This window comes from Thunnus thynnus, chromosome 4 (assembly GCF_963924715.1).
Source record: "Thunnus thynnus chromosome 4, fThuThy2.1, whole genome shotgun sequence".
NCBI classification, from domain to species: Eukaryota; Metazoa; Chordata; class Actinopteri; order Scombriformes; family Scombridae; genus Thunnus; species Thunnus thynnus.
Window position 1 is genome coordinate 10,333,567 of NC_089520.1, and position 24,720 is coordinate 10,358,286.

General features: G+C 38.9%; 3 protein-coding genes across 7 annotated transcripts; 1 reads left to right on the top strand and 2 right to left on the bottom strand.

Moving 5' to 3' along the window:
- The first annotated feature begins 367 nt into the window (after window positions 1–367).
- kif17 (kinesin family member 17) lies at window positions 368–7,815 on the top strand. Of its 5 annotated transcripts, XM_067586531.1 has the most exons (16): window positions 368–666; window positions 799–1,067; window positions 1,333–1,479; window positions 1,710–1,811; window positions 2,075–2,264; window positions 2,414–2,866; window positions 3,038–3,132; window positions 3,230–3,395; window positions 3,527–3,603; window positions 3,737–3,852; window positions 4,373–4,601; window positions 5,309–5,567; window positions 5,662–5,723; window positions 5,805–5,928; window positions 6,240–6,377; window positions 6,493–6,852. In XM_067586531.1, the coding sequence occupies exons 2-16, from the start codon at window positions 837–839 to the stop codon at window positions 6,564–6,566; spliced, it is 2,463 nt and encodes an 820-aa protein (XP_067442632.1). In that variant the 5' UTR covers window positions 368–666; window positions 799–836; the 3' UTR covers window positions 6,567–6,852. The 5 variants fall into 5 exon arrangements, with proteins under 5 accessions (XP_067442632.1, XP_067442636.1, XP_067442633.1 ...); XM_067586535.1 differs by lacking the exon at window positions 6,493–6,852 and adding an exon at window positions 7,546–7,815 and having other exon boundaries at window positions 369–1,067; XM_067586532.1 differs by having other exon boundaries at window positions 369–1,067; window positions 5,808–5,928.
- A 1,519-nt stretch (window positions 7,816–9,334) lies between these two features.
- On the bottom strand, window positions 9,335–16,497 carry zgc:158258 (uncharacterized protein LOC791186 homolog). The gene is made up of 4 exons (XM_067586543.1): window positions 15,899–16,497; window positions 12,440–12,595; window positions 12,104–12,299; window positions 9,335–11,991 (listed from the first exon to the last, which is right to left on the bottom strand). Exons 2-4 carry the CDS (start codon window positions 12,542–12,544, stop codon window positions 10,907–10,909), a joined length of 1,386 nt encoding a protein of 461 aa, XP_067442644.1. The 5' UTR covers window positions 12,545–12,595; window positions 15,899–16,497; the 3' UTR covers window positions 9,335–10,906.
- A 1,899-nt stretch (window positions 16,498–18,396) lies between these two features.
- On the bottom strand, window positions 18,397–24,698 carry yod1 (YOD1 deubiquitinase). Its single transcript, XM_067586547.1, has 3 exons — window positions 24,561–24,698; window positions 21,609–21,821; window positions 18,397–21,157 (listed from the first exon to the last, which is right to left on the bottom strand). The coding sequence occupies exons 2-3, from the start codon at window positions 21,814–21,816 to the stop codon at window positions 20,460–20,462; spliced, it is 906 nt and encodes a 301-aa protein (XP_067442648.1). The 5' UTR covers window positions 21,817–21,821; window positions 24,561–24,698; the 3' UTR covers window positions 18,397–20,459.
- Window positions 24,699–24,720: the final 22 nt, after the last annotated feature.

The following is a 24,720-nucleotide window of genomic DNA, read 5'->3' on the forward strand; positions in this document are numbered from 1 at the left end:
TATGTGTCATATATATATGTATATATATACATATGGCTTTAGTGGTGTAGTCTATAACATCTGAAATCTATAGAAAAATTACCCATTTATCACCAAGAAGGAACATTATGTAAACAGTTAAACTATACTTGCTAGCTTTAATGTCACCAAGTGAGTTATTCTAAAAAAATTTTTAAAAAAAATCATATTTCATATTCATTGACAGGTAGACTTTTAAAGGGCTGACCAAAAGTAACTTTGACAAGGTGACTAAAAACAGTAACCTTAACCAAGAGGTAACGTTGTGTATGAGTGTAGAACTAAATTACTGTTTGCTAGCTTGCTAACGTCGACCTCACTACCTCCTCACTAAAATGGCCGTCGGACCGGGTTCGTGTCATCCCTCAACGGTTGTTTAGTGTTGCTAGGCAACTTCAAAACGCCGTGGGAAGAGGAGCGGAATGGCAGGGGACCTGTAGCGATTACTGAAGAGGGCAATTACCACAGTGTCTGGAAATATTTCCGCATATACTCAGTTTGTTTTCTCTTTCTTATCTTCTTTAAACATTTTTCGTGTATGATGTCATCTGGCCATCAGTTTCTCTCAGTGGACTTTAACCGATAAAAGTACTATTATTTAGCCGTTCGTCAGCAGAACATGTCTTCTGATTTGCGTTAACTAACTAGGTAACCCAGTTAACTGCCGGTTATAACATGTTTAAAGCTGCCAATGTGGAACCTGCTGCCTTTCAGCTCTTTAGAGATGTATTTATAGGGCAGAACTGAACTTTTTTTTCCTGCCCTGATCTTTTATACAAGACAACTGCTGCATAGTGTGTGAAGCTGAATGGTGAGAGATGGGGTCAGAGTCAGTGAAGGTGGTGGTCAGGTGCAGGCCCTTGAATGACAGGGAGAAGGCTCTCGGCTCTAAGATGGTGATGTGCATGGACCTGCACCGCTGCCAGTGCTTCATAGAGAAGCCTGGGGCAGTGGATGAGCCGCCCAAACAGTTCACCTTTGATGGGACCTACTTCATTGATCAAACCACTGAGCAGATGTACAACGAGATTGCCTATCCTTTGGTTGAGGTAGGCCTGAAAATAGTTTTTGTTTTACATGTCGATAGGAAGCAACAGTCTGGAGATCCAGACATTACAAGAGTACCACATTGGTCACTGGACACCCTTGGTTCAACATCAGTAGCCTATATCTTATTGCTAATGACTGCAGTCCTCATTATTTACTTAACAGTCTGCTGTCAGTCACTTGTAAAGGTCATCAGGGTGTTGATTTTTTTTTATAAGGAAGCGTCATGTTAAAGGTCACTGATGCCACATTTTTCACTTTTTACAGGGTGTCACTGAGGGATACAATGGCACAATTTTTGCCTATGGTCAAACTGGAAGCGGTAAGTCTTTCACCATGCAGGGGGTGTCCGAGCCTGCAGCCCAGAGGGGGGTTATTCCACGAGCCTTTGAACACGTCTTTGAGAGCATTCAGGTAGGTTGGGCATCTGTTGTCCATTATCCATTGTAAAAATTCATGGATTCCATGACAAATTGAAACATGCGGTCTCACCCAGTCCAGTATGTAGTTATAACTTTTGCCTGCTAGGGGAATACGGTATAGATGAATACTTGCTTTAGTCTGTTGGTTCTAGTCTCTGTCCTGGCTTGTCTCTGCTTTGTGAGTTCAGTGAGAAACATTTTATATGTTTGTGTGCATGTTAGTGTGCAGAAAATACAAAATTCCTGGTGAGGGCCTCTTATTTGGAGATTTACAATGAAGAAATCAGAGACCTTTTGGGAAATGACACCAAACAGAGATTGGAGGTAAGTCTCTTGAAACAATATAGTTTCAATTAACAAATCAGACTTTGCTGTGTAACATAAGAAGGCAAAGTGATGATTATGAAACCTGTTTCTGAAACTGTTCTCCGACAGTGAACACATTGTTTATGCTTTGTACACAATACTGTATATGTTGCCATAGTCACTTGAAAGCACATGATTCCTTGAAGGTCAAGGTGTTTCAGCAAGGTGACAGATATGGATTGTTTGTGTTTTCCGCATGTGTGTGGGTGATGAATGCCTAGTTGAAAGAGCACCCAGAGCATGGGGTGTATGTACGGGATCTCTCCATGCACACTGTGCACAGTGTGGGAGAGTGTGAGAGAATCATAGAGCAAGGCTGGAGGAACCGGGCAGTGGGCTACACCCTGATGAACAAAGACTCCTCCCGCTCCCACTCCATCTTCACCATCCACCTGGAGATTTGCAACACTGGTGAACACAAACACAACTATACAATACCTTTTAACATGTTGAAGCATATCTTTAATCTGTTTAGTGATAAATATGTCTTTGTTTGTTTGTTTGGTCCAATTATTTCACTAGTGTTTCAACGTTTGAGTGAATTTACTCTACATTCTCAGATGGAGCTGGGAAGGACCATCTACGAGCAGGTAAACTCAACCTTGTGGACCTGGCAGGAAGTGAGCGTCAGTCTAAAACCGGTGCAACTGGAGAGCGACTCCGGGAGGCCACCAAGATCAACCTGTCCCTTTCTGCTCTTGGCAATGTCATCTCTGCTCTGGTGGACGGACGCTCCAAATACATCCCCTACCGGGACTCCAAGCTGACTAGGCTGCTGCAGGACTCCCTGGGAGGGAACACACGAACCTTGATGATTGCCTGTCTCTCCCCTGCAGACAACAACTATGAGGAAAGCTTGAGCACTCTGCGTTACGCCAACCGGGCCAAGAGCATCCAGAACAGGCCTCGTATTAATGAGGACCCTAAGGATGCTCTGCTCCGAGAGTATCAGGAAGAGATCAAGAAGTTGCGGGCCCTCGTCTCAGGCCAGCTGGGCACTGCTAACCTTTCATGTACGTGACTTATTTTGTGGCTAGGCTTCTTTCTTGATATTAAAGAAACAATTTTTTTATGTGGGTATTGCCAAATGATTTAAAAGTAGATTTTATAAGAGTGATGTTTCATTCTAATTTTCTGGTTTGTTAAATCATTTTTATTACCTGTCTTGCTGCTTTTTCATGCAGCTCTACTGTCCGGCCAGTTGTCTGAGGCTTCTCCTGCTGTCCCTTCAAGGCCACAATCCAGCACCACAGAAGCAGAAAAGGAGAAGATTAAAGAGGTAATTCCAGTGTTCCCACACCAGTATATCACTTCACATCACTTAAACTGAATGAGATCCAGGTGATTTATTGCTCTGTATTCTGCTCTCTCCAAAGGAGTACGAGGAGAGGCTCGCCAAGTTGCAGGCTGAGTACAATGCAGAGCAGGAATCCAAGGCAAAGCTGCAGGAGGACATTGCTGCCCTGCGTTCCTCCTATGAATTTAAGCTGTCTTATCTGGAGAAAATCCGAGCCAGCAGGGGGAGCTCTGTCACAAAGAATGGTAACAAAATCATCTGGCCACAACTCTTTTGGCCTTGAAACAAGAAACCAACTAACACATTTTGAAAAATTGTTTCAAATTGTGTCCACCACCTGTATACTGCTTTGTGTTGTCTTGTTTCCCAACATCAGTGAGCTCCAGCTGTATGACACAGGTCGCTGAGGAAGAGCTGAGCAGCAGCACAACTGAGGAAACTTCCCTGACCGAGGTACTATCCACCACTATTTTCATTAGTCATCCAAAACATGTAGTTCCAAAATTAGGTATCACACCACCTAAAAAATAAAACTATGGATTATTAAAAATTTACTGGATGTTATTTTCTCATGTTGGTGAGCCAGTCCGCTGTACCATGTGCAGCTGTCAGTGTCCAAGAAGGTCCAGATGGAGATGGGCTCATAGACTCACCTGATGTCACCACGGCAGGGTCTCTGGACCAGAAACATGTTCTGGAAAGGTTTGTGGGCTTCAGGGGTAAACAACACACATTCTACATATATACTCTGGCACCGTCAAAGTCAGGGACCAAACATGTCGTCCTTACCATCAGCACTGCTTGTACTGCAATGCATCTTTCTTCATTGTATCTGGCAAATCATTCTGCACAGGATGTGAAACGTTGTGATGGAACCAACTGATTGAAGAAAAATACATGATAATATCATATGCTCACACCATTACTTTCTTCATAGAATTTGATTACACATTGTTGCATATATTTGCATATTAATTGCAAATATTTAATCTCTTTAAACTACTATAACATCTTTAAGTTTTAAGACATATATATTTGCCTATTAATGTATTATTTGTCTTGACCACATTCTAATGGTTAAATACCTAATTAGAAGAGCTGGTTATGTTTTTATACATGACAGTTGCTCCAGCTCCATTGCCTCTTAGCCACATAGTTTGATGTCATTATTCTACTTACCACCCATCCATGAAGTGTTCCTTTTCATCCATCTGCTCCCCAGGCTGCAGCAGCTAGAGCAGGAGGTGGTAGGAGGAGAGCAGGCCAGAAACAAAGAGTTACAGCAGAGACACCGACAGAGGAAGAACCTCGCTGATCAGAGAAAAGTCCAGCTCATCAGGGCCTTGTCAGAGAACAGCGAGGATAGTGAAAATGTGCTGTTAAATGTCTACAACTCCATCCAGGAAGAGGTCCATGCCAAAAGCCAGATGCTGGTCAAAGTCCAAGGCAAGGTCTGTCACAGCAGCTGTAGGATAAATGCAATAGGTTCTGTGGGATATGCAGTTTATTTGGAGCAAATTTCAAAAATAGAACTAGCCTTTGACAAAAAAAAGGAATCTGTGTTTTGGGTTTTCTGTAAAGCATTTTTTGTTGATATAATTGCTCCACTCTAAAATATCTTCATTATCGTAAAAATATCAAAACATCCATCGTCTATGTCACTACCAAAATTTCACTACTCCTTGTGATTGACACAGTAATGACTTAAATATACTCTACTACTTGATAGAAGCTGTTTTTATTTACCTGGTTTCATGTCAATAAGAACCTCAGAGAAGGAAATCAGTCCTAACTGGTCCAAAATTTTCAGGGTGATGCATATTTGCTCATACTATTAGGCTTAGGAGTACATTTTACTTTTTTTTTTTTTTTACATTTTATCAGCTTTCTCAATCTACAAAATTAGGCTACTTTTGTCTCCTCTTGGAGGGTAACAGCTGTTATTTTATTGCATGTCAATAACATGCATATTCTATAACTCAATTCAGGGTGTTTACAAAAAAAAAATCACATAAATTGACCCTTACTTAGTACCAAAAATCTTTGCACTAACTGATACTGGATAACGTGAAATCAAAAATACAGTGTCTTAAGCTTTCAGTGCTGAATCATATGCTCTGACATTCAACCATAAAATCAAATGAACCTCTTGTGGCAGCTGAAAGCAGCCAAACTGGAGATCCGTGACCTGCAGGCAGAGTTTGAGGTGGAAAGGGACGACTACCTGGCAACCATCCGCCGCCTGGAGAAGGAAGGCCAGTTACTACACAGCCTGCTGGAGCGTATGGTGCCCCTGGTGCGCCGTGACTGCAACTACAGCAACCTGGACCGCCTGAAGAAAGAAGCTGTCTGGGACGAGGACAGCGCCTCTTGGAGACTGCCAGATGTGATGGTGCAGAAAACAACACTGCCTTCAGGTGGGATGTATGAAAAGGGCATATAGAAAAAAGGCTGAATGAAAACTTATCAATGATGTTTCTTACAGAAATACACTTTCTTTCTCTCTTACAGCAGTGGCTCCAAAACTTCCAGCTCGCAGAAGCTCAGCTACTGATTTAGGAGATCCATTTACAGTCTGTTTATGTTCCATGCATTATCTTTTACTTACACCCACTGAAACACTGTCACAGAGTCTTACCTCCGTCTGTTTTTAGCAGGTGGAAGAGGACAGGTATAAGGAAATGCTGGACCGCAGTGACAGTGAAAATATCGCCAGCAGCTACTTCAAGTCAAAGAGGGCGAGCCAACTGCTGGGAGGTGAAGCCACCAAGGGACACGGTAAGATTAGCTGTACTTAACATCATTCTATATTTCTGGTTTCTCTTTTTTGTTGTCAGTGCACAAAAGTAATCATTTTTATATTGGAGAAAGTTAAGAACTTCTCAAAGTTAAACTACTTACTTATGAATACAGTTGCTCAGTATACATGCCAATATTTAATCTGAAAAACAAATAAAACTTTTCCATTTACAAGATATTAATTCTAAAGCATCAACCATCTGCAGCAGTCACAATACCAAACCAATTTATATTTGGCATTTTCTCTCATATGACGGTTTTACCCCACTGATGGAGTTCTTCTCCTACAGTCATCCACTCTCCTCCCCTTGTTAATGGGGCATCCCACCTTACTGTGAGCGGTTCCAACATGAACCTGCCTGTCAGCTCAGACTCCGTTCTGCCACGTCCCTTCCGCCTCGAGTCGTTGGGTGTCCCAGTGTCCAATGGTAAGGTGAAGCGTAAAAAAAGCAAGTCTCACATCCATAATGAGGGGAACTGAAAGGACTGAATTCACATGCCCTTTCTACTCTAACATATCTCACTGTCTTTTGTTTTTGACAGAGATTTTATACGCTGTGATTGATCCAATATTGAATAAAATAACCACTGCTAACAGAAATGTGTATATACAGTAGAAGACACTCTTTGTGGACAACATCAGTCCAGTTGTGACATTTTTAAAATCACATCTTAATGTTAATTTTGAACAAAATGCTACCTACAGTATCATACTACCCTTGAATATTTGCACTGTATTAAAAAAAATGTGATTCATGCACTGTGAGACTCAAAGTCCAGCTTCTCTATTTCACTTCTAATGTATTTTGCTGTCACTGATTGTAAACCAGTTTTAGCTTTTTCCATTTCAAACATTTGAAATTCTGCATATGCTGCTGAATAGAAATAAAATTCATTAAGTTATCCTTTTTTTTTACATTTTTGATTAATTTAATTGACCACAAACAGCTTTTTAAAGTTGGCTGGTTTAGAGTGCTACAGACAGTAATAAGAAAACTCAGCTAACAACATGTCAGACCAGGGGCCGGTTTCACAATAGTATTTTAGACTGGTCTGTAGTGTTAGGCCAATCTTAATTCTGCTCATAGATTAGTCTAATGCAAGTTAGACTCTTTCACAATAATTAAGACTGACTCATAAGCCAAAAAAATTAGACACCTTACCACCAGGCTAACTCAGGCCTAAGACCCATGTTACCATGGTAACTCTTATGCAATTTTCCATCTTTAGGGGTTACAAATTGGGTTACACTAGGTCAATCCTGGGCCTTGAGGTCACACTGTAATTCTTAAGCAGGAAGGAGGCATTCTCTCCTCTCCTTGAGACTCAAGCTGTCTGTGATGTTTTGGGGAAAGCAGAAACCTCTCTGATAGAGGGTAAATCAGCATTGCCATGGTCACCAAGGTTGGAGGAGGCTTTCCTAGACAACACAGATAGGTGGATGTATAGATTCTATTGACACAGTTAGACATTCAAACCAAAATGTGCTGACAGTGACCTGAAGTTTAATGCAACGTGACCTGAACTGACATGGGTAAAATGCAGTTCCTTGTTTAGAAACTAGTGAACCAATTAGACTAATTTTTCATATTGTAGGCTGATCTGCTTGGGTTAAAGACTAAGACTCAGACCTTCAGAGGCAGAACGGAAAGAGACAGCATCCGAGTTGCAGATGACTTCGATGTTCGCTATTTCAGTTCTCCTTGATAAAGTACTTAAATAAACTTTTTCAGCTTTAAGACATCAAAGGCTCATGTCCACCTTTCTCCACTGAGGTGCTGACCATCGCTCAAAATATCCACAACAGTAACAATCAGTGACACCAACTGACCAGTAGCACCCAACAAAAAAAGAGGAAAACATTTCTTTCTTTGCGTCTTGTACCATGTTTTAAATCTTTTTTGAATGTCTTTGATGCTCCTCTCAACTGTGGGATTAACACTGTTCACTGTCGCTGCATTTTATTTCCATATAAGTTTTTTTTTTTTATAGTTACACTCTTCACTAAGTTTTCCAAATAAAATGTCCCTGTTGAATTCCTCCAAAAGACATATTTTCTGCTGGGGTTGGAATTGGATGCGGTCACTTGGTCAGCCATTTTTTTTGTTTTGAAAAAGGTCTTAATTTACCCAGAATTCATTGTACCATAGTCCTACTTAAGATAGTCAAGAACTAAACTGCTTTGTGCAGTGGATGAATTTAGATGTCATAAGCCATAGTCAAAGTCTTATCTTTGTGAAACAGGCCCCAGTTTGTAGTGTCATAGCAAGTATATGACTCTACCATCACAAATGGGGAAGGGGGGCCGTTGTTATGGCAGCAGAGTGCTGACAGGTAGTGATCTCGTGTTACACGTGACCTTTTGGGTCAATTCACAGCTTGACAAGCATGAGCCGAATACAAATCTGTGAATTAAGAAAGAGAGTCTGTATCTGTACTGTAGGTGTCAGGTATTTAAAATTACAGAATATACATCAAATGCAACCTGCTGTTTTTTTTTCTTCAGACAGCAACAACTCAAACACCTGTGTTGCATTTGTATCTCCTATACGGATAAGCTCAATCCTTTCTACAGATCACTTTTCTGTCTGAGTATCTCATTTCTAATTTTGGCTATGGCCTGATTTCTTCATCCATTGTTTAATATTACTTGACCTGCAGAGAGCCGTGTCAGTTTCAAAATTTGACACCCTTTATTTGCCTGTGTGTAGACACACTAGACAGAGATCCTGGCCCATTAGTCGAGCCCCTTGCGCTACTGAGAGATAACACTACAGAAGGCAACTGTAATCGTCTCTTACAAAAATCAACCACACACTGAATCCGTGGCTTCAAGGCTGTTACATAACGAAATGCCAAGCTATTCAAATAAGTCAGTGGGAGGAATTAAAAGTCTTACATGGAAGGGATGGAGAGAAAATGGAGAAAGGAAAACACTGGTCTGCTAAGTTCACACGGAGGTGGGGCTCAAGATAATCGGATAATGGAAGAACAGCTGAGCAGGCTTTCTCATCACTCGAGTGGCGTGTAAGATGAGTATGACTGATAGTCATTCTGTAAGTGAAATGCTGGATGAAGCAGAGAGGCTTAGCCACTGTGCAGGTTTACAGGGATGAAGGTTTGACTGAATTGAAGGCTCTTTGCTTCTTTGTGCCACACTGACTCTGAAGGATGTAATTCAACAGCTCAGTCTGAAAAGGCAAACCATTAAATGCTCAAACTAATCACATTTCAAATCACAAGTCAAAAAGTCTTCAATGACTGGTTACAGTAAGCTACATACTTTAAAATGTTGGTTGTATTTTATCACTTGCACAGAAACAGATGGACTGATGTAAGGTGTTTAAATTAAATTGTGTGAGGATAGAGATAACTACACAATGTATTAAATGCAGACTTTTTTTATTTTCAATTATATCAACGGAAATGGTAAAGAGTAGGTAAAAATAATCACATGGGCATTGCTTTTCATTCTGGATAAACATTCCCAGTATTATGACTGAAGGCAGTTACATGAACACAGTTTGTCACATATTTTTGAGACCATCTAAACAATAGTTATGAAATGGTAAAAACAAATGGGTCATCTGTGGATAATTCAGATCTTAATATAATGTACTGCTGATAGCTGCTAAAGTTTGGAAAACACTGAAAAAAAATCACCTCAAAACACTTTCAAAATTTAGTTTTTCAATCATCATGAGCTGCATAAATGTATCTTCTGACTTGAGGCTTTGCTCCAGGAAATGTACTCAACAATCCACTTATAGGCACATCTGTGAGCTATGAAATTGACAAGTAATGTAAAAATCCTGTTGATTTGGGTTGATGTTTCCTTTAAGTAGAAGTACAACGTGTGTTATATACAGTGTACCTGTAATTAAAAAGAGGAGCAAGAGTAATGGAAATCCACTGTGTGATTTTCTTGTGATTCAAAATATTATCATCATTTTGAAATGTGATTTTATGCACACCAAGGTTTATTACTATATATTTTTCTGTTATTGAAATGAGATATAGAATAAACATAAGTATCTAGTGTATACAAAAATGTGTCTTAAACATTCAGCAACCCCATAATGCATCTAATTTGGAGATGAAGGGGTAAAGCTATTACTTAAACACAACATTGATGTTTTAATTTGCTTAATATAGTTCATATATAATGGTAGACTGATTTGGTTACCTTTGTAGTGTTGTGTCTTGTCAAGTCATACTTAACTGAAATCTGTTACAGCAAACACAATAAGACGTTGTGATTAGATATCATTATATTAGTGTGCCATTTTCATCAAATATGTAGAGAATCGGGGGTTTGTGTGAAAGTAGTCTCGTGATACCAGACAATTGGAGATCTCCGCCTACTGAAGTCTGGGGATTTCTAAATGCACGGCAGTTGCTTGAACAGCAATAAGAACAGCCGCTAACAAACCTACATCCCTTACATTTTGTCAAGGACAAGCCGTACTGGAAATTATGCTCTCCCCCCATTCTCCTCTGTAGTGAACTGCATGTCACCACCCCAATATGAAGGGCCACCCTAAAGACTTTGGATTGGTTTTGCAATGCAGGGTTTTTTAAAACTCTCTAATTGTTTCCAACCAGTTTTAACAATGAAACCTGAGAGGTTGTCCTCAATCTCTATGAGCGAAGCACTAGACCTGTGAGTCTAGTGTGTAAGGTGCATTTTCAGATATTCTTGAAACCTACAGCAGAACAATAGCAGAACAACTGCCCTCAAGCAAGACCAACATAACACCCAGAAATAAAAGTGCTGTATTGCCCTTTAAATTCTTCCTCCTCTTCTTCTTCTTCATCCGCTCCTTCTGCATTGGTTTGCCAAAGTGCCAAGTGCCAAGTTACTGCTTAATGCTCTAACTCTCTTTAAGCTGATGGTACTCTTGAACTCTTTCTGAGCACGGTATTTACGCAGGAAGACTTCTGTTGTTTACTTGTTTTAGTCTTTGAGCAGTCCCAGCTTTCTGAGAGCCTCTTTCCGATCAGCTCCCATCCCAGGCACCATCATCACAGTGTATCCGACAGAGTTTGAGGGTTTGTGGGGTACAGGCTGAGCTGCAGTTGTGGTTTTCACTGGTTCAGCTGCTGTGATGTGTTGTGGTTCAGGACAGTATCCACCGTTTCTGTGGTTGTCCAGGGTAGTACAGCGCTCTAGACCAGCTGCCTTCGATCCATTGGGTTGGGAGGGATATGATACAGACTCAGACTGTTGGTCACGTCTGGAGTAGTGGTGGAAACTGGCACTGCTCTGCAGAGGCTTGTTCTTGGGTTCTGTGGGCATTTGAGAATAACAAAAAGATGGGCTTCTTGATGGATTAATATTAGCTGGACCTCTTACAAATCTGTTGGGAGTTGGATCCAAAGAGGATTGAGATTTAGGGTGCGCCACTGCCTCATTTTCTGGCTGTTGGTCTTTCAGGAGGCCCAGTTTCTGCAAAGCTTCCAGTCTCACTACTTTAGGATCTGTTGCATGCTTGCTGCTGTATGAAGAGTCTGAAGTTATAGATGCTTCATTTTGTGTCATCACAGATATATTGGCAGGAATCATTTTGGGTTTCGGTGCCACAACTGGGGGACCCATCTTAGCCTTGGAAGCCTCTGAGTGTGATCTGTCAGATCTTGACAGATCTATAGTATGATCAACTGTGGGACATAAAGGGGTTTTCTTTGTGGAGGCACTCCTCCGCAGATGAACAAGTGCTTCATAGGACAGAGGCCCTCTAGGTAAAGGACCCTCAGCTGTCCTAGTTGAGTAGTCTCTGGGTTTGATGGGAGGAGGTATCACAACATTAACCTCTAAAGGTACTTGAGGAGGTTTCTGGTTGTATTGGTGACCAGATTTGTTGCTTGAAGGAGTGAGCTGAGGCTTAGAGCAGATGTTCTTGTCTGGGGAAACACCTGGTTTAGCACTGAATGCAGAAGAGCTGTTTGCCACAACAAGAGGTGTAGGAACCAAGTAGCTCTGCATGTGTTTGGTGTCACCCTTTTCCTTGATGGGTTCCTCAGAGGCATGTGTTTGTGAGCCTGAAAGACAAAGAAGCACGTTTGTCACTAGATATACAATTAGTCTCTTTTCAAAACATTTTATTGACTACTCCACAGCTAACCCTGCATCTGTCCCCAGAGATTAACTCACTGTTGAGCTTGCTTTTGCTCATTGAGGCTGACAGGTCAGCCAATATGGTAGCAAGGTTGCCAGGGTTGGGCAGTTGGTCAGGTTCGTCATTGGACAGTCCGCTATCCTCCTCAGTATCCAAAGACTCAATAGTCTCCTCCAAAAACATGAGACAGGCCTTCTCTTCAGCAGACAAGTACTCCAGACTATCATCACTCTGTATAAATAAAAACACGCCTTTCCTTTAGAAATGTAATTCCATATATTATTAGTGTATATATATATATATATATTGGTTTGTCATCATATGTCATGTTATTCAGTAAGTGGTATTATATGGTAAAGACAGTTACTTACAAAGCCAGAGTTGGCACTGACGACACTGTCACAGCTGCCAGCACTGTCCATGCCGGTCATCGTCTCCAATCCAATGCCACCTGGCCAGGTATCGCTTTTGGGCATCTTAGTGCTCTACTTATTCAAGGTTAGTGGTGCAGATTGTTGTATCTCAGTCTGTGAAAGGGGGGATAAATGGTGAGTTAAAAGCACAATTGAAAACAAAGATTTCTTTTGAAAACACACTCTTGATCAGCAAAGCACTGATCATATAGCCAGACAGCTGTTGCATTGTATCAGACCATAACATTCAGTAACAGAATGACCTTTTACATTAAACCTAGTATTTTTCTTCAATGAACTCTCTGTTAAAACAGTGACCAGGTAACGCTCTGAGCGGGTCTGATTTAACTGCCATAGGACAAAAAGTTGTAAAATAATTTAGACTTAAGCTTCTTCTATAATTGACAGTACAATTGATAAACAACATATGGCTTGGACAAGCCTTGGAGTCAAGCAAGCTGTACATTTGGTTCCCACAAATGCATGCAGGCATGGAGATGAAGGAAAATTAGCTGCTGTGCATGAACAGTAATCAGCACCACAGGGGCCTGGACAGCTCCATATCAGGCTGATCCGTGTTTACTTTTAGCTCAGGTTTAAATATAAACCATGTCAGTCAAACATGGAAAGATAGCCCGGAGTTCTGTCAACCCAAGATTAAAATGAGTCCAGGGTTACTTTAAAGTTATTAGTCTATACTGTAAACATGGTGTACAAACATGGTGGTTGGATCATGTAGGGTAGGACATTTTGATTAAACATGATATGTTTGGTCATATCATGTTTATAATATTCCAGCATGACTTGGACAAGACTGCACAATTATGGACTTCATACATCATCATCCCATCAAAGAACAATAAATGTGTCCAGTAGCCCTTTAGGGCCTCTGTAAAAAAAAATAATCTAAATAACCTCCTACATAGGTAATCCATTGTACTAAATAATATTTATAAATAAATAAATAAATAATATTTTTCTCTCCGTAAGTTATGTTTTCATCAAGTTAAAACTTCTCTACTCACAGGAGCAGTTTTAGCTAAGTTTTTTTATTGGTTCATTGAAGTTTTTGCAGGTAAGCACCTACACCCAAGACTTAAGAATCAATTGTTGCAGAACAGCAACCATTTGCAAGACAATAAGAAATTTGCATTATTATTTTCATAACATCCATATTTGCTTAGTGTTCATCTAGGTCTGATTGTCAAATAAAATCTTGTGTGAAGACAATTGTTTTCAACAGTTGACTCTTAAATCTAAGAGAATGTTGAAGCTCCCTGAAATACACCAACAAGGAGTTCTTAACACAATCCATGCTGACAACTGCCTTACCATCACAATTTTGAGAAAAACAATTGAAGGCAATTCGATGGATGGTTTATCTCAAGCAAGTCTTAGACTCTGGCTCCACTAATGGTTTGCAATAATGTAATACATAATCTATAGTTAATTGGCTTAAACCACTGCAATGGTCCTGTGTGTTTAGTTGAAAAAGTAATGTATGAACTATTAGGCTATTTTCTAGATTTCTAAATTGCTCCGTCTCTCATGTCATCTCATCAACATGTAATATCCTATGTAACCTTGTGGTGTCCTTCATATATACACCCATTAACTGATGACTAGACAGCCTTGCCGGTAGAGAATGACAGGCTATCATAGTTTGACAGATATCTAACTAGTCCTCTTACTGCATGTGACTCAGATTACAGCCCACATGCCACTCCTAATCTTCCTGAACCGGATCAGTTTCAGAGGGAGTGGAAGGCAGCAGAAATGATCTCCTGAAAGCTATATGATATCCAGTTTGATCATGTTGTCTTACTGTAACAGACTTGTATTAGAACATTTTTAATTTGGATGCATGTTCTTACTTAGAAAAGACCATTAGTTTCCTCTTGGGGATGCTAAAATAAATGGACCATTATGGCACTGCGTGTAAAAGCATTTTCTTAATGGTGCATTTACTCTATATTGCCATTACAAATTGAATGAACAGTTGTTTAACGGATATTTGAGCATGAGATTTCAACCAGGACCAATTTTAGAGAATAAGTATTTTACTTTTATAGTGGAATTGTAGAAATCGAGCTGGAAGTTTAGTATAAATGAACCCTTGTCTGATCCCAGTGAAAAGAAAATTCACTTCTGGATAAGTTTCAACACCTGAGACGGAAGGGCTGTGAGATAGGCCATCGAAGGCACAAAAGCACTCCTGTTCACAGTTCATGCATGTCATCTCAACCCTGTAAAAATTTAAAACCCACTTCCCCGGGCCAGCATGTAAATGTCCCCATCCGTCCTGTTGCATGCAGGTCAGGATATGAATCTGAAAAGCGGAAACTCTGAGATAGCGTTTATTGTGTTTTCAGCTGACGCAATCTGGCTTGATCACATGCAAATAACCAGAGCAGCTGCTGTTGCCTGGATATCAGAAGAGCATTTTAAACTCTAAAGCTATTTCTGGTAATCACATTTGCCCTCCCTATAAAGTATTATATAGTTAACGTGCTGTTCAGTGTGATGTTTGACTTGAGGTTACTCCCTTGTCATAACAAAACCAGTCTAATCAGACTGTAGTTAGACATTAACTGCAGTAGACAGTTTCCAGTGAAAGGACATCTAAAAGACCCATGAAAATAAATCCTAACGTTATCTCCATTTAGATACACCTATCAACACAGTAGCAAGTGCCATGAAAACCAGGATGAGTTTAGATGTTACAAAACAGTATGATGCACATGTAGAATGAGAGCAATAAATTTAATTGCCATGTCAAACTCCTTAGAACATTAAATTCTGGTCTAGTAACACAGTTGCTGTGTTGTTTTAATTGTGGCTATAAAAGAGGGCCTTGCCGAGATTATATTATCCATAGCGGATTCTATAGAGGGATTATGCAACCAGGTCAAATCATCACTGTTAATTTTTTTCAAGTTTGTTTTATTCCTCACTACCTGGCCTTCAACCCCGTGCATTCAGATTCCTCAGGGTCCAAGTTCATTTGGCTATATGTACTTTATGATAACATTGACACACTCTACAAAAATGTACATACATTCATTGAACAAAAATCCTTTTACTTCAGTCTCAAAATACCCCTGAAACCAGTCTGCAAATAATACAAAGGCTGATTAAATACTATTAAGAAAGACATCTAAGGTAGTCTCAACTTTAAAAAAACAGAGATTTTTGTCAGGAAATTAAAATAGTTCAAATCAACATAATTTATCTTAATATCAGTTCGATGCCATTTATTTGAATAGTTTCATCTCTTATATCAACGTCAGAAGAAAAAAACACGATTAAAACTAAATCTATACAACAAAAAGGCGTGTTAAAAACAAACTTGGAGTAGATTTAACTGACCACAGCGTCAAAGTTTCTCGATGAAAACGGCATTAGTTGACTACATACCTGTTTGAAACTCCGTATGTCAGTTATCCATCTTCTGCCTCCAGTGCAAGTGGAAGACACCTGTGAGCTGCTCGGTGATACCTTCATGAAGGACTTTGTGCCCTGTAAGCTTTTGGCCAATCATAGAGCAGCATTCTCCTTAAGACGCGCGAGCCGTCGTTGTCATAGCAGTGCAGTTCCCACAACTCCGGTAATCTGCTAATCATTAACCGTTAAGTATCTCTGCTTCAAACTCTACATCACGTTACTAGATCGTCTAAATTAGTCAGGTTTGTTACTCTAAAGTTACTCGTAACTAATTTACAAGCTAATTTAAATGGGCTACATTACTCCCTGTATAATTACTCGCATTTGGGAGCAGTATTTTCGTTACATTAACGTTACCTGCCGTTAGTTAGAAACTTTAGCCGCGTTAAATGACGAAAGTGAAAATAAATCGCTGTTAACCGTCACAAATGCACAGTGGTGGAAAGTAACTAAGTACATTTACTCAAGTACTGTACTTAACTACAAATTTGAGGTAAGCTACTTGTACTGTACTTGAGTAGGCTATTTCAATTTTAGGATTTTAGGCTACTTTGAGCAGGGAAATATTGTACTTTTTACTCCACCACATGTATTTACCACTTATAGTTACTAATATCTTTTCAGATTAAGATTGAACATAAAATAATACATTCTAATATTCTAACTGTTGTTTAAATTCTCTGCTCTTTTCAGTTTTTAAATTTGTTTTGCACTGTGTGTGAAAGGTGCTATATAAATAATGTGTACGCTAATATATGATGCAGTACTATTAACCAAAGTATCTACAATTGGCTCCACAACGATAAACTACACCATTAAAATGCTCTTACATGATAAAAACAAACAATATAATATAATAATATAACACTCAAAAAGAAGCCAGTCTACATAGTAATACTTCTGTACTTTTACTAAATTAACATTTTGAATTCAGGACTTTTACTTGTAATGGAGCATTTTTTAGACAACAGCATTTCTACTTTTTACTCTGACGGATCTGAATATTTCTTCCACCACTGCAAATGCAGTTCAGCTCTATCTGTCATTGTTCTTATCATTTTGCTTGGTAATTTCACCAAAAGCTGTCTTAATTCTAGACAATTAATTGTCTAGAATTAATTAGACAATTAATTGTCTAGAATTAATTCAAGACACTTTCTTTTTCTTTTCTTTCTTCTCTCTCTTCTTGTTTCTCAATTTGCTTTCTCTTTGTGCAGCTACTATTATTTCATTTCTGATTAACTCACTGATTATTTTCTCAAGTAATAGAATCATTGTTTGGTCCATGAAATGTCAGAAAAATGTAACATATGCCTATAGGGAAGAATTGACATTTTTGTTTGGATAAAATTATTTCTGTCAGTCAACTAATCAATTATTTGACAAATCTTTGATGTGTTAGCACATCATATTTTTTCTTCCATTTTTGTCATTATTGTATACTAAACGCAAAACAATATGCTATAACAATTCACATATAGTAAATACATACTGGATTTGGAACACAGCTAAATCTCACCACCAGATAAAATCAACTTTTCCAGCCTAAGTTAAGATGAGCCTTTTTCACTGCAGCCATGTTGACTAGGAGAAAAAGCACAGGTGTAACTTCTTACATTAATAACAGCTCCATCCCATGAGGTGTCCCTCTGAGCCAGCATAAACATGGGAGTGGAACTGGCACACCTAAATGTAATGCAGCCATTATTAACGTTATTTTGTTTTTCCCTTTATGAGGAAAATAAACGGTTGTCAAACAGTTCTTGAAAAATGTCTGCAGTATTAGAAGAAATTAATCCTTCAAGGTAAAATAGTCCACTATCACTCTAGACACAAACAATTTATGCATAAATACCAACTACAAAATTAAGAGTATCTAATTCCTTACATGACCATGTTCAGGTAAGTAGGGTTGGTTTAGTGACCTCTTTGTAGTGGCAGCAGTAGCTGCTACAGTTGGTCAAACAGTGAGTGATCCTATTAAGAGAGGGTAGATGTTCCTTAAAATAACATACTGCAGCTAGTGTAATCCCACTATTATGGCACAGGATCAGTAGTGTTTAGCCAACTGGAGTTTATTTCCAGTGGTCATGGATTTCAATTGGAGTTTTAAATACAGATGGGTGATAAGGACCAAATTAGTACCGTAATAGTTATCAGAGCATTATAAATATCTATGTTACTATCTGTTTAGTATAAAAATATATAAAACCACTTAATTACAGTTAAGCTCAAGTTTTTAAAGATTTCTATAAATGTCTAACATTCATTTAGACATAAGAACTGTGAACTATTATCTCAATATGAGTTGTCACAACACAATTATGTCTAAACAATATTTACCACCAAGTCCTGTAATAGTGAATTATAAGAAATACTACAGACATGAAACACAGAAAACAGCTTTGCAACTTGGGAGAGTAAAGTGAACAACAGGAAAAAGTTGATACAGAACGACTCATACACAAGACTGCCGGCAATAGCTTTTAATTGTGACACAACACTGAAAAAAATCAAGTAAATCCAGTTATTCTGTAGTGCTTTGTGTGCAACATTCATTGTTATTGTCCTTGAAGAGTCATGAGAACTTTGTAAATACAAAATACAACAAAGCCATTTCATAGTTTCACTTTTATGCAAGCCGTTTAAACCATAATCACTGTTAAAATAACTAAAAGATAACATGAGGAAAGAAATCTTAGTAATTCACATTCAAACAAAGAAATAATGACATTTTTGCTTTGCCTCTCCTTAACCCCCAAACACAATCTCAGAACCAATAATAAAAATCTGAAAAAAATCCCAGAAACAAGACCTCCATTGTTTAACTTAATTTTTTGGCAACAACTTAATACCAATATTGCAATCACAGGACTGTGAAATAGAAACACTGTTGCTGCACAAAGTGAGGCCGCGATGAACTGGGCAACTTCCGCATTTATCTTCGTGACCTCCAATGAAAAATTTGTGAGCTGATATTTAACATAAGTGCATGCTTCATCCTTACAGGTAGTGAATATCAAAGAAATGAGCTCAGAGATGAAATCTGACATCTGCTGAAAATATGAGAACATGCTCCAGTTGTGCGAAACATACAGTGGAACAAAGTGGTAATTTTTAGAGAACATGCACTCCATATTAAACCAAAATGGGCCTTTACTCAAAGTTCCCTAACACCCTGACTAGAGTTAAGTCTTGGTCTCCAAATGTGAGGTGAAAAATAATTGAAAAGGTAAACAGTTATGATGTTATTTAGCAAAGCACATAAATGTAAAGTACTATACCTGAACAGTAAATGCATTAAGTGAGAAGGTTTTATCTCATACAGCAAGTCTTATTTATGATTTCGAGTCGATAAACTAGCTCTCACCACACTCTCGTGTTCTGAAATAAATGCTTATACACTTCATCACACTTGAAGCGTTTCTCAAAATACATAGCAATATAAAACAAAACTGTATTTCTTTTTAAAAAGATTTGTTCTCACAGCATGGTGACATTTGAAAATGACACACTAGAATGAAAAAATTGCACTCCTGAAAAATTGTCGTACCCATGAAGGAAAAGTAAAACAGCTAAAGGTTTGTAAAACGTTTTGTTTTCAGCACCATTATTTATTTTTTGTCTAATTTAAAACAAGCAAACTGATAAACCATGTTGCAACATCAAAAAAAAAAAAGAAAGAAAAAACCCAAAACAATTAGGCTCATTATGGATCACAATTTGCAATATGATATTATATTTCAAAATGCATAACCTCGATCTCAGTGGCCTTTGCACAGTAAAGTCAAATAGCATGTTTGTATATAGATGAACCCAGCTTAGCATTCACACAGTCCGACCTGTGATGAACAATTCAGATTATCTAAAATTGGCCAAATTATCAGTTTTGAATATTGGAAGAGTTTCTGACATCTGTAAACAAGGGAAATAAAAAAAAAACATGCTACATAACCAACATTATGAATAACAGTCAAACTTGGTGTGCTGCTTAAGACAACAGTGAATATGGTCACATCATAGTGAAAATAATTCTTAGTGGTTGTTTTAAACTCTTCATAGAGACAGATAGTGGTGTTTGACCACACGTCAGTTTGAAAAGTCACAGGTAAGTAGTGACAGTTTGATTCTTTTTTTTTATCTAAATGAGGATACATTAGCCACTATTTGCTTTGTCTAACGCATAGAGAAATCATAACGGTTTAAAACAAATCCAAAGAATTGTTTTGCAAATTGTTCTTGACCCAGTTAAACAGAGCTGAAACCATCCCTAACAGACTAAAATGATGGTTTAATGACATCGGAGCACTGCAGTAGTGTTTCTGAATTTGAAAACTGACAGCAGTTAAAAAGGTAATACTGAACCGGTTCGAGGCTTAACACACAGTCTGCAAATTCTCCATAGATGTCACTGGACAATGTGAGGTAGAGGATCACACAAGCAGACAAATAGACCAACAGATTTGCCAGATGTGGGGCACAGGGTTGGTGGTTGTTTTTGTGAGAGGGAAAAAAAAAAAAGACTAAAGAACTTTCACACTTCGCCAAAATTGGTGTGGCCTGTCTCCTTGGCATGCTCTCGGGCTTCCTTTTGTCCCACCAGGCCCGTCTGGCACACCATACAGCGCAATGCAAAGCGGTTAACGTCCGTGAACTGCCGCTTGCGGCGAGCTTCGTCTGCCAACTCAAGGGCCTGAGCCAGGATTACATCATCTGTGGTGGAGAAGATAGTCTGGGGCGGGGCGTCAGCGCCGGGGGTCTCTTTCTGAAGCGGGTCATAGTGGATGCCGTCGTAGATGAGCAGCACACGTTTGTGGTAGCCGGCATCCTCCCCGAATCGATCCACTCGGACTGTCTGAGTGTCCACCACACAGATCTCACACTGGTAAAACTTGGACAGGATGGACACCTCGATGGCTCCGCCCCAGGTGTCATCACGTCTTATCCAAGAGCAGTACTCCTCGTTGGTCTTTCCCAGCACTGCTTCAGAGTATGCTGCCGGGTCACTCGACACTATCTGAGCGATGAGGCCGCGCATCTCAGGGGCACAAGCAAGGTCGTATACACCGCCTTCCACCACATAATACACACTGGTGAATAGGCAGGAGTTATCAGCTGGGACCACTCGACGTGCCAGAATGGGTGAGGCTTCTAGGCGCGGTGCTTTAGTCACAGTGGAATGATCCTGAGGCTTTGGCTTGTTTTTTTCTTCCTCAACAATGAGTGTGTCACCTATAAAGGATAACATACCAATGACATTCACTTATCAACTGAATGTTGTGTATATATATTTTTTTAAATGTCTCAAAAAAATAGTGTAAATGTAAATTAGGTATATTTACATGAGGTCAGTTCACCTAAATTATAAAAAACAGGTTTGTCAAGGTTTTGAGATTTACATCTGATATTTCTGACGCCACCCTAATACAATGAGGGTGAACTGAATTTCATCTGGTGTCTTCACAGCATTAAAGAAAGAAAAACACATTTTCAGAAACAGTGTCAGTTACTCTGGGTCATCCACAGAACGATTTCCTCTTCAACCTACTTAAATGTTGGCTCAATCATTGTAATTATAATGTTGTGTCTTCAAACAAAATTTAGAACATGTAATAAAAACAACAATATTCATCTAAACAATCCATGGTCCATGTTATCTGCACATTTTTGATGTTTAACATACCTGATTTGATGGGGTAGTCCTTGAGGTGAGCATCTCCGTTTCGAAGATCGAGACTGGAGGGAGGGTAACCAACCATAATTTTCTGCACGTCACAGGGGATACCAGTCAGCTCCTCCACCTTTCTCTTCAGCTCTTGCACACAGGACTGATGAGTCAAGCCTTGCATTATGTGGCTCCCATTTTTGGTCTTACAGCGAAGCCGCAACATCCTGCCTGCAAAACAATGTCACAATCATTGAACTTAAAGGTGCAGTGTGTTGAGTTTAGTAGCATTTAGCAGAACAGACTCAGCAGAAATGGAATATAATATTCATAAGTATGTCTTGATTAGTGTTAATCACCTGAAAATAAGAATCGTGTTTTTGTTAACTTAGAATGAGCCCATTATATCTACATAGAGAGCAGGTCCTCTTCTACGGAGCTGCTATGTTGCACCACCATGTTTCTACAGTAGCCAAGAATGGACAAACCAAATACTGGCTCTAGAGAGGACCTTTTGTGTTTTTTGTGAGTTTCACAGCCACCGTAGGTTCTTCTAAATGCTTGGAAGTGGAGGATGAGGGGAAGGGTATTCAGTTGGTTGCAATCTGCAAACTCACTGCTAGATGCCACTAAATTCTGCACACTGGTCCTTTAACTCAAATTTGCAACAGTGCAAGTATTTGGTATAAACTTCATCATACGTGAGGACAGAAGATAAGTTCTATAAGCTAAGAGGGCACTTTCTGGACATTTTCTGTCATACAAAATATTGAATCAACTTTGTAATCAAGTTTTACTTTAACAATAAAAACCTATATAGAGATCTTATTATTGTGTCTGCATCTTGATCAAGATTTGTTTTACAAATCCAGTTATATTCTAATTTCTGCTCCTGTCAATCGAATCCTTAATGGTAGATATGTAAACAAAAGACAACAACCACAGGCAGAAAAGTTTGTCAGTCACAGGTCTCAGCTTATTAAATTGTTTGAAATACCTTTGGCTTATGTGGCAGTCTTCTTCAAAGCAAATCTGGAGCTATTTACTGCTCATGATTAACTTTGGTGACTCTTTGGTGAGTGTAGTAAAAAAAGTATATATATTTTTTTAAATTATGAAAAGCAAAAAAAGCAAAACTTTTTAAATTTAAAATGGGTTGCATGGAAGGCACATCAATTAACAAAATGGCTGCTTCAAAGGAGCAAAAAGTGAAGATGGTCTGTGTATTGCTGTGAGTTCAGTGTTGTCATTTCTATGGTTCAACAGAAATGTTTAGTTTTCCAAACTGACTTTCCAATTTACCATTTTAGTAATGGTAACAGAATGTCAGCCAACCAGTTAGTGTTAGTCCAAATGTAAACAAAAAGGCAGTATGTCAGTATTGTTTACATTAGAATTACTGTATTTGAACAGTAACACTTAATTCAACTAGGGAGTGGCCTTTATTTGAGACAGGCCTTTAACAAACAACTTCTTTTAACAAGGTCAAAATGTCTTGACTCAAACACATATGGCAGCCAGACAAGAAAGCAGTATGGTTACAACTTCTGGTCACCATCTTTCTTATGATCAAAAAAATGGCAACTCACTTTGTGAAATGGATTAACATTTCACTTTAAGGACAATGTACACATCCTTTTGTAACAGCAACTGCAACTGTCAATTGGATGATTACCAGTGTTTCGAAAAAAAGCAAGGTTTGTTTAACAACTTGCTTTGTTTTTCAACGTTCCTATCATCTATTTGTCTGTCACTAAAACACAACATTAAAGGACGGGTTCACCATTATTCAAGTAAACTATAGTCAGGTGCCCAAATGAACATTGAAATAGGCTTTTTTTCTTGCCATAGTCAGCCTCAGATCAACATTTAAATTGATTTTTTTGCACAAATTGACTGTGTGGACACACTGTGGATTTCGGCCCCTAACACTTACATTGAAAGCACATTTGAAGGGGATCTTTTAATAGCCAGTATGAACAGGAGGAATGATTACAGTGAGGAAAACCTCTTTTAGTGTTCATATGGGCACCTAACTTGTTTTAAGACAGACTTGAAAATTTGTGAACCTATCCTTTAACACGAATTTAATTCTCAAAGCAAAAGTCTACTACAGTGATTATGGGGCACAATCTAGGCCTATAACTTGGCAACGTTTGTCAAGATACAATAATAGATTCATAACCTTATTGGGTGAGACTCATGTTAGCATCTGTGGGACACCATTGAGACTTTTAAACGACTTGTAAACAGTTAGACTACTAAATATTGTTTAGTCGAGCTGGTGCTGAACTTCACTTTATTCAGATCTTACTGTAGTAGTCCTCTACTGTTGGCTAAGTTAGCTCCAAACTTGGTGGCTATAACTATAGCTATATTAGCTGACTCAGGCTACTGGTAATTGTTAGCCAATCTTTTGAATGTCGGATATCACAACATGCTGAAAGTAGTGTCATAATATTGCTATACAGCTAGATGAAACCAGCATAACAATAAAAGTGCTGATGAATAGCGGTAGGAGAGTAAAACACCTGACAGCGACGTTGCTTTGTTTTACTTTTCTTTGTTCTGCCAGTTAACATTGACGAGTTACCATAACAAGCCAGTCAGATAAAAGAGGCTAAGCTAGCAACTCCCTGCCAAGCAAGGGAAAAAAAGCAACATCATGTGTTCCATTTGTCACATAACTTGTCATAGATGGTCAAGGCGTTACTGACAGTTATCCGGGAAATGTATGAAAGAAACATAGCGTTACTTGCCCGAATTCAGAGTCAAATTACCTTTAACCGTAGCTAACCGACATCATCTGCTAACGTTAGCATGCTAATCTACTTTGCGTTAACTGGACAGTTTTCCAAGCATTTCACGTTCAGGTTAACTTAAGTAAATTCTGTTACCTGTCTACTGACAATTCTATACACGACAGGATACACTGAGTGAGCTGACAACAAATTAATTTTGTTTTCTTACCTGCCGTTGACTGCAGCCCTTCCTCAAACAATAAACATCCAGTGAGAGACTGATGTGTAGAACGTCAGTCGACGTCTCTATGACCTCATGACGCTCTCTGTCCGCTAAAACCGTAAATTCTCTAGTAGATATACATTAACCGTGTGTGGCAGTTACTATA

Coding starts and splice junctions, on each gene's coding strand:
- kif17 (XM_067586531.1), top strand. CDS start 837: ATGGGGTCAGAGTCAGTGAAGGTGGTGGTCAGGTGCAGGCCCTTGAAT. Junction 1,068..1,332: donor TTGCCTATCCTTTGGTTGAG/GTAGGCCTGAAA, acceptor CACTTTTTACAG/GGTGTCACTGAGGGATACAA. Junction 5,929..6,239: donor TGAAGCCACCAAGGGACACG/GTAAGATTAGCT, acceptor CTTCTCCTACAG/TCATCCACTCTCCTCCCCTT.
- zgc:158258 (XM_067586543.1), bottom strand. CDS start 12,544: ATGCCCAAAAGCGATACCTGGCCAGGTGGCATTGGATTGGAGACGATG. Junction 12,300..12,439: donor TCAGTGCCAACTCTGGCTTT/GTAAGTAACTGT, acceptor TTATTTATACAG/AGTGATGATAGTCTGGAGTA. Junction 11,992..12,103: donor GAGCAAAAGCAAGCTCAACA/GTGAGTTAATCT, acceptor TTTGTCTTTCAG/GCTCACAAACACATGCCTCT.
- yod1 (XM_067586547.1), bottom strand. CDS start 21,816: ATGTTGCGGCTTCGCTGTAAGACCAAAAATGGGAGCCACATAATGCAA. Junction 21,158..21,608: donor GGACTACCCCATCAAATCAG/GTATGTTAAACA, acceptor TATCCTTTATAG/GTGACACACTCATTGTTGAG.